General features: G+C 41.1%; 1 protein-coding gene across 2 annotated transcripts in view; it reads left to right on the top strand.

Moving 5' to 3' along the window:
- UNC5C (unc-5 netrin receptor C) overlaps positions 1-9,634 on the top strand; it is a 395,582-nt gene extending 385,948 nt beyond the window's left edge. For both annotated transcript variants that reach the window (XM_019647544.1, XM_019647543.1), the window contains 2 exons: positions 4,161-4,339; positions 5,100-9,634. In XM_019647544.1, coding sequence (XP_019503089.1) covers positions 4,161-4,339; positions 5,100-5,265 — 345 coding nt within the window. In that variant the 3' untranslated portion in view covers positions 5,266-9,634. The remainder of the gene's footprint in view (positions 1-4,160; positions 4,340-5,099) is intronic.
- Positions 9,635-9,640: the final 6 nt, after the last annotated feature.

The raw sequence follows: 9,640 nt of genomic DNA on the forward strand, positions 1-9,640 counted from the left end.
AGGGAAATATTTTTATTATTATCTCAAGGTAATAAAACACTTTCTTTTTTACCTTTCGAGTGCCTCATAGGACCAACTATTACACTTTGGGGTTTTTTTTGTATTTTTCTTTTAAACTTTACTGAGCTAATGTTGACTGAGATTCTAGAACTTTGCCTCTCTGCAATGAAGTGCTGTTTCTCTACCCTAAGAAATCTATTTGTATATTCTCTGGCTATAATGATCACTTTGAAAGATTTCCCTTGTATCTCTCAAGATTTTTTTTTTTATGGAATAAGGCATAAGGGGAATAAAAACATTGTAGCCAATGTTAATTTAAACTTGTGTCCATACAGATCAGGTAAACCAAATGGAGTCATAAATATTTCCAGAATTCATGACTGAAAGCCTGCTATTTTTGAAAAGTAGGGAGATGGCCTTGTATATCACTGGGTGGGTTTTCTCTGCAGACTAAGTCTAACAATTAACTTCCTGATCCTTTAGTCTTGTCAGCCTTATGGTTGCCCCCATTTTCAGAAGTCCTACCTTAAAAATTTGTCTTCAGAAAAGTTCATGGCTCCCAGGTTATCCAGTGGGCTTATCACCTCTTTGTGTGGTGGGATATTAATGGGTTCATTCAACCAAATGTAAGGTATGTCCCAGACCTATTTTAGCTTGGTTGAGGAAGGCATCGCCAGGACAACAGACAGAAGCTACACAAATGGACTAGCACATAAAGCCAAGCTGGTATAAGAGGCTATTTCCCATCCGGTTGTCCACTAGACTCTTGAGTATTGATGAGATCCAGAAATCTTCTGGAATCCTGAGTCAGGAATCCCTGCAGAATGTCTTGAGAGTCATGGCCCACCAGTTGTAGAGTAGAAAACAAGGAAGCTGCCTGGAGATACCATCAGCTGCCACCAGTCAAAGTATTTACTACTGTATGCCAGCCTCTCCATGTGCCATTCCAGATTTGTGCCTCAGCAAAATTAACTCTCAAGGCCATGCACTTGACAGTCCTTTTCTGATATGCCTAAATCCTCTGCGCCATCAGCCTTCCATTCCAAAGGTCCACTGCGATTGGCACTGTTAGACCTGCTGTGGAACTTGATGGCACTGACCCAGGGCAATAACTCTGGAGTTCAGAATCGTAGGCAGTTTTTGCCGATCAGCAGCCTCGGGGATGATGATCCCTTTGGCCTCTGAACCTCAGCATGGTAGTGAGTCACCATCCAAGAATCATGACCTGAGCTATGTTCTCCATGTTGAAACAAACGGTAGTAGAATGGCATAAAAGAGCAAGAAATCTATAGCCAGCGGAAAATGCCTTTGCCCTTTTGTATTCTTAATGTCTCTTGTGACATCTGATAATGTAAGGTTATAAATGCAAATGGATATTCCTCCAGGCCTTGTAGGAGAAAGAGGACACCAATCAGGACAAGTTGGACATGTGATTTGCGATTTGCATTCTCCCTTCATTCATTTCCAGACCTTCTATTGGTAGTGAAGCCCTCACCCTCCAGACAGGGTGCATTTAGCCCAGCTGCAGGGAGCGTCATCACCCCGTGCGTGTGCTGGATGCCACAGGGTTGTGTATGTCCACTGAGTTTAATGTTGCGCTGTGGTAAGTTGATGACCTTCCTCTTTGCTCTTTCTAAAGAAGACAACCAATGTTTGTCAGAGGAAAAGTCCCAGCAGTCTGTGCTGAAGAGCCTGTGTCCTCCACTCGCTGTTCCCTTTGGAACTGTTCAACTGCAGAAATGTCACATGGAGGTTCTGTGCTTTGTATTTTTTCTTTTTTTAAAAAAAAACACAACAATACAACATTGGCTTTTCAGCTGAGGAACACTTCTTTTGTTGTTGTGGAGTTCCCTCTTGCTATATCTTCTATGCAATTCCTTTTCTAGAAAAACCCTGGTGGAGGAGAGCTCCCTGGGCATCCTGTCCACCCCGTCGCTGTGTGGCAGAGGTGAGGGGGTACCAGTTCTGGGTGTGCCTCTGCTCTCTCCCTGGCTGCCTCTCCCCACTTTCCTGCAGTCCCCCTTGGTTTGTAAATTGCCTGCATTTATTCTGTCAGCCAACATGTACAAAATGTAAGAAAGAATTTTTAAACAGGTAATAAATTATATTTATAAGCAACAGAAAATGCTGCCTCCCTTGTTTCTTCGTAGTAAAGGCCTCCTCCGTGTGAAAGGTCACCATGTGTTTCTTCAGTGGGACACACAGCTCTTGGATTCAGCATGGATGGTAATCACCACCTCCCTCAGGCACAGGATGAGGCTCTAGAACGGTGCTTCTCAAGACTCTCTGCATATTGGAATCACTTAAGGAGCTTTAAAAAAATACTAGCGCCTGGGTTCCATGCCTAGAGATTCTGCTTCCATGGTTCTGGGGTTTAGCCTGAGTGGTCAGAGTTTTTAAAGCTCCCAGGTGATACTAATGAACAGTTTAGGGGGGAGAACCAGAGTTTTAGAACTGCTGCATGAGATGGCCCAGGGAGCTTATAACTAAAATAAATATGAGGTCCTACCCTCAGAGATCTGATTTTAAATGAAATTCGCAAACCACTGCACTAATAGGTAGGAAATGAGAGGTGAACCCAGTGACACAGGATGCCCAGAGCTATGGCGAATGCCACACAGACATGCTCACCTTGGTGCAGGTCACCCTGCCACTCCCTTAGGATAGGCAGGAGAAAGGCTCCGACTGTGCAGCAGGAAGCAGCCAGGAAACTGAGGTGTGGGAACTAAGGCAGCCCTTCCTTAGAGTGAGAACAACAGTGGACCCTTGAACAAGATGGGTTTGAACTGCGCATCCACTTATACGTGGATTTTTTTAAAAAGTAAATACTGTATGTATCTTTTTTTCCTTATGATTTTCTTAGTAACATTTTACCTAGAGTACTTGATTATAAGACAGTATATAATACATACAACATACAAATCATGTAAATTGACTGTTTATATGATCTGTAATGCTTCTGGTCAACAGTAAGCTATAAGTAGTTAAGTTTGGGGGAAGTCAAGTTATATGTGAAGTTTTTACTGTTCAGTCAATGACCCTAACCTCCCCTAACCCCCCCCCCCACACACACACACACAACACACATTGTTCAAGGATCAACTGTACTTGGGGAAATGTGCTTAGGTGGTCTGCAACCAGCCCACACCCCTAACCAGCCACAGTACTTGTGAACAATTGGACCAACACTAAGAAGCTGCCCCCNCTGGGACCAGAACACAGGGACCCCTGCAGTGCAGGAGCAGCAAGGTTTGGGGTCTCTGGGCAGTGGTGGCACTGAGCCCCCTGTGCTGAGCACTCTTCAAGACAGAGATTCCTTGGTGGCTGAAACTGTGTGTGGCTAGTTTATCCTCTATCAACTAATTATGTACACCAAGGAGTTACCTGCTGAGAGAGAGAAAGAGAAAGAGAGAGAGAGAGAGAGAGAGAGAAAGAGAGAGAGATGACATTTAAAGTAGATTAAGTAGATTTTCTGTTATTGCTTTAATACTTCCCAGGCAACGTTTGCTTTTGCTTTTCCAACCAGCAGAAGATCAGAAAATAATTAGGGTTTCTCCTGCAGATGAAATTTAGATTTTGCATTTGTGCTGTTTTATGAGCTGAAACTATTTTAAGAGCCAATTTATGGTTTTCTCTACTAAAATTAGATTTAAAAAAAATACGGTGTACAGCAATCGGAAGATGCCATTAGCAGCTTGCCCTAAGGCAATATACTGTGTTCACCATTTTCTTTAAGAAATTAGTCTTAATTTGATATCATTTAGAGGAGAGTTGTGTTCCATTTCATTCAACAAAAGCAGAACCGAGCCATCTTCTGCAGAGGTTAGAGCAAGAATTTACTTGGGCATTTGCCTAGGGTTTCCCCCTCAGGGTCAGACAGCTTCTAGAAGCTCTGAACTTTCAACCTTCTAATCTCAGATCTGCTCACCCATAAATCCAAGGCTATGCAAAGTTAGCTCAAAATGTGCCTCTTGCCCTCAGCCAGGTTACAGATAGCTAATCACAACTTTTCAGCCAGGAAGAAGCCATTCTTACTTGGAAGAATAATCACACCCATTCTCTTCTTATTGCTCAAAGCAAGGCATTATGGTGATTGCTTCAATAGGGATTGCTTTTGTCTTCAGAAATAATGCTGTATTGTTCCTGTGCCTGAACCACAGGAACCTACTGGCATTGATTTGCCTCTGCTGGATCCAGCGAGCACCATCACCACCATGACAGGACCCAGTGCTTTCAGCATCCCTCCCCCTATCCGGCAGAAGCTCTGTAGCAGCCTGGATGCCCCACAGACCAGAGGCCATGACTGGAGGATGCTGGCCCATAAGCTAAACCTGGACAGGTAGGTATGGCCAGACTCCAGCACTAGTTTCTGTTCAACATAGAGCTCCAGGCGGATAACTCCTAGATGTAGGGCAACTCATTTTATTTTCCCATCCATGCATCTATTTACTTTTCATTCTGCAAACATGTATTAAGCTTCTTTGTATCTTGCACTGTGGGCTTGCAAACGCATTGTCGAGAGGCATTCTGGGCTTATCTGACATTTATAAGCATCAAGTTTGTGATCCGATTTACAAAGCTGATGGGCTAAACCCCCCTAAGTAATATATGCATTTGCTGAAGTAATTCTTGTTCCCCATCTCCTGTGGAGTCAGACCTAATGCCGGATGGGTCACTGATATGCAAAACACAGCATTGCTATTCAGTTATAAAGAGATCTTGGGAGCTCCCTCTTTGTAAAATGTTGCCATCGCTAGCAAGCAAAAGACATGTCATGACCTGCCAAAGATGATCAGCGCCTGGGCTGGAAAGAAAACATGTCTTTTGATTTCCTGTTTAGGATATGACCCATACACGTCTTGTCTCTTAAATGATCTTATTCAGAGTTGAGGTTAACAAAGTTAAACATCACGTCTCCGGTCTGGGGCTGATTTAATTAAGTATGGGCTAGTTATTTAGGATGGCTCATTGTAAACCACAGTTTCTGTAGTGGGACCTGGATACTTAAAAGGCAAACAGAAAGGGTTAGAAAGAACTAAAGAGAAAAACAGATCGGTAAATCACACCATTCAGCACATTTTCCCCATTCCCAATTACAGGTACTTGAATTACTTTGCCACCAAATCAAGCCCAACTGGCGTAATCCTGGATCTTTGGGAAGCACAGAACTTCCCGGATGGAAACCTGAGCATGCTGGCAGCTGTCTTGGAAGAAATGGGAAGACATGAAACAGTAGTGTCTTTAGCAGCAGAAGGACAGTATTGACCCAATTGGGGAATGACGATAAAGGCCGAGAATGCACGGGAGTCTGTGGCCGTCCCGGGAATCCCAGCTGAGGAGGAAATCCTGACTAGACCAATGAGCTTCACAGGCAAGATGGCAGCAGGGGAGAGAAGGAAAACAGATGCAGCTACCAATATACATGCCCACTTTACTCGGACATCATCACAAACGTTAAGAACAATTGTGTACATCTGTACTTTGAATTTAGAAACCAACCTAATTTTCCTCTTTGTTGGGCTGTATGCTGTGTGGTACAGGATCTTACAGTTTCCTAGGAAACGCTTTTTATCGCTATCCAGATATATGGATAAACTTTCTTAACAAACCCAATTTCTACAAACGTTGTTTACATCACATTGGACAGGGATGCAGACGCTGTCCATGGCTTGTTCTATTTTTGTTTAAATCATTTGAAGTTGAAGCTGTGGACGGTTTGTTGTGTCTAATTCAGATTAGTAATTTACAGAGAAATCAGACTTTCGCTACAAATCATGTGCATCAAGTGTCTCAGATAATCCTCCCATCAGTGTTCTGTTTCTAGAACTTGTAGAACCAGTGTTAACTGTTTGTATCAGGGAAGCGGAGAATCTAAGTGTAAAGGAGAAATTAACTGAGACTCCTTATTCCTTGAGGACATCCATCCAGGACCCTCTGGGAATGAAGCTGTAGCATTGCAGGAGAGACAGTGATTCATGTTCAACCACACAAACAAGCATTTCTTCACAACATGTGTTTGTAATATGCAATTTGAAGTTTTTTGTTTTTTTTTAAAGTATCATTATTATCATTATTATTATTGATGAGTATTTACCAGTATTCTAGTAAAAGGATTTTTTTTTAACTTCTGTTGTTGTTAGCAGTACTGTTAGTATTTAGGTATTGACTAGACCTGCCTCATCTTCTCACATAACTAGGTGGGCGTGGTCACCAGTTTAATTAAACAGGCATTGCTTCTTTGACCTTTCATCTTTTCTCCATCATTCTGCCCCCCGGAAAGGTAGTAAATGCGTACTGGCTTTGTCGGTCTGTTCTTTCAGCTCGCTCAGGCAGGGTCTTTCTCCTCTGAGTCTTGTCACAAGAAGCGTTCTGTATTCAAGTTCACATAATACTGGGGTCATATGGCCCCACACTGACCCCCCTCAGTACTCTGCCTACCTTAGAGGCAGTGAGGTTGGAGGAAGAGCCTCTGAACTGGTAATCAGGAAACCAGTCAGTTCTCATTCTGGGTCTGTCATTATCTAGCTGTGCTGCCTTGGGAAAGTCACTTCACCTCACTAGACCTCAGTTTCCTCACCTGTAAAATGAAGGGGTGGGATTAGATAACCTCAAGGCTTAAAATGCTGGACATCCACTCCAGTCTCATTCATCACTGTGAAGACCAAAGTGGACTCAGAGCTGGATAATATAAAGACCCATAAAACCTAGTCACTTGCCCAGGCTACATTATGTCTTTCAAATAGTGTTCTGACTTGGAAGATGATTATAACCTGTAACATATTTGTTATGCTTTCAAGTCTTGTCTTTGTGTCATTGCATTATGCTGTTCACCGAGAGATGGCATCTCTTTATTATCACTTTCTTTCCTCTCTTGGGACCACTTGCCTTCCTGGTTAGTAGCAGATTATGTTCTATTATTGTCTTGGTAAAAATATTTTAAATTAAAAAAAAAACCCTTTTAACTGAAAAATAGTTAATCAACAGACTACTTTGTGTAAACTAAGATATTTCCTTAGGACCATTCACAGGCTTTGTTTTAACACAGGGACTCAAATCTTTCAGCAGGTGAGAAATAGAGAGTCAACAGCCCAGTAGCCAAACCAAGATTGAAAAACAAGGACCCATGTGTATGAATCAAAACCTTCAAAACATGGTTATGGTTTACTTTGGGGCTAGAGGTATCCAGGTTGCTGAGTGGATTATAATTAGAAACAATTTCATACATTTTCTCCCGTACTTCCACATTTATTTCCTCTCGTATTTTGGTGACTTCTAGATATTTCCATGCTCCTCCACCCTCATCATTGAGAAAATATTGATGCCTTGGTATGCAGCCTTTTCTTTCAGGCCTTTATATTCTTTTTTAGGCATTTATTCTATTATTTGTCTCCCTCAGCTGCCCACCTCCCACACTATATATAAAAAATACACTACACTTATCACGAAAGGGAAAGATTGCACTAATAAACAAGTTCAGTGGGTAATGTTTGTACTGATGCATATCTGACCAAAAGATAGTAAAACTGTATCCTACAGAAAAGAAAAAGAAAATTAAACAGATTATTTTTTAATAGGAGGAGAAAAGAGAACTATTGTCCACTGCTGCATCTTAAAATAACTTCTCAAGATTGCTCACCATTACTGATTGTCATCTATGGAAATCAAGAATTAGAAATCTGAAGGACACTCAAAGGACACTTTTCACTCATGTCTAGTGAAAAGTAGAGGCAAGAAAATATGGAGCTATCCAGATAAATCAATTCAGAACTTAAACTAGAAAAAAATATCACTAAGAAGTCATCAACACAGAAATACTGAACATAGCAAGAACTATATTATCAAAGCCATGGAAAGCCTTTGGGGTTCACTTCAAATGCTTCGTGCTTTCTGTTCAACCTTCCAGCACCAGAAATAGGAAGAGTGGTTGATTCCTTATAAGCAAGGTACTTAGCTGTTGTAAAACGCAGTGATGTTCTCTACCAAGTGAATGGCAACTTCCATGCATACAACACACCACTTAAGTCAAATAATTTTCACTATGAATTCTGATTTCCTTCTTCTTTGGAATGAAGCAATAGCTGTCAGATTGCTCTCATATACATAAGGTCCATACCCAACAGCTCATTTCATAGGGAGCCACTTCATCAACCATTCAATGTCACACATCCTGCCTTTCATTCCTAGGGCTTCTGTGGAGCTTGTGAGGAAAGACAGGCTTCATTCGAAAGGGAAAACCTATCACTTGTGCGTGGTGCCATCTAGTGGTGTGTAACACAATCTACCCCGAGTTTAATATAAAAACTCACTAAAAGTTTGGCAAAGGGAATGAATACCTGCTCAGTAGGACCTTTATGACAAATCGACATGGGGAGATTTTCACTTCAAATAAGTTTTCTTATTCTCATATGTTTTTCACCTAAATTATCTAGATCAAAAATTGCATGTCATTTTTTTTTTGAGCTTAGTACATCATCAACTCATTCATACATGACATATCTCAACTTGGTTTTTGGTAACAGAAATACACAAAAATCTGTATAAAACAGTCTTGGAAGAGTTATCATTAACATTTATATTTTTCATTGTGTTTAAATGTTTCAAATCTCCTATTTTGGGTTCTCTAATATTTATTTTTTGAAATGTTAGAAGCATCTGCTTGGAAAGAAATGTTTGATATATGCAAATCAGAATACTATGTCTAAGGAAGTAAAAATTATAGTTTGTAATCAAGGAGAAGAAAGAGGCTTCCTTTCTTCTGAATTTGGGTATCTACAGGCACAGGTTTCATTCAGTTTCATTTTCTTTTTTCCACACTCATTCAGATTTCCTTAGAGTGCTCTGGAAGGAATAGACGTTGGATTCTGAATTGATAACTAGGTATAAAGTGATGCCAAACATGTAACACCAAGGTCCTCCACTAAGTGTTTTCACATGCAGCGTGAATACCAATGTGGATCCCTACCTTAGTTACACAGAAAAACCCATCCTCCTGTGAGTAGTATAAGCCCTTCCAAGCCAGGACAATGTTTTGGGTGAGATGCCCAATATTAAACTGCATAATCATTAGCCATTTTCATATATACTATCATTTTGTATATTTTAATCTCATAAGCTTCAAATAGTAGAGCCATTCTTTGGGACAATATCATGGAGACGGAGTTCAGGACACTCGAGAAACCACACAATTCAATACCATTTTTGAAGGGTATTTCTCCTGTAAGATATCTTAAAGGTAAGCATTCAGATAGCAGAATCAAAACTTTTTACATTTTTGGAGTGGAGCAAACCAGGCTCTTATCTTACGTATCCTTACCTGTGTCTCAGTCAGGGACACAGCAGCTGTGCTCTCCGTCCACTTGCTCTCTGTCATCAATGCACCAGGAAGGAAGTCAGTAAGGTGATCACTCTCCCCAGAATTCACAAGCCTTTGCCTCTATAAGGTCTGCCCCCATGGGGTCAAGCAAATAAAAACCATATAAAGACCTGTAAGAGAGTGTACAGAGGTGAAAAAGTTTACTTGTCGAATTTTCAGCCTTCAGGTTGAAAGTGAGCTTTAGCTTTTGCTGAGCAATCTCTCTGCACTAATCAGTTTCACTTAGAAGACCTCAGTGCAAACCCAAGGCTGATGAGAGAAAAAAAA

The sequence above is a fragment of the Hipposideros armiger genome, unplaced genomic scaffold (assembly GCF_001890085.2).
Source record: "Hipposideros armiger isolate ML-2016 unplaced genomic scaffold, ASM189008v1 scaffold_112, whole genome shotgun sequence".
Taxonomy (NCBI): domain Eukaryota; kingdom Metazoa; phylum Chordata; class Mammalia; order Chiroptera; family Hipposideridae; genus Hipposideros; species Hipposideros armiger.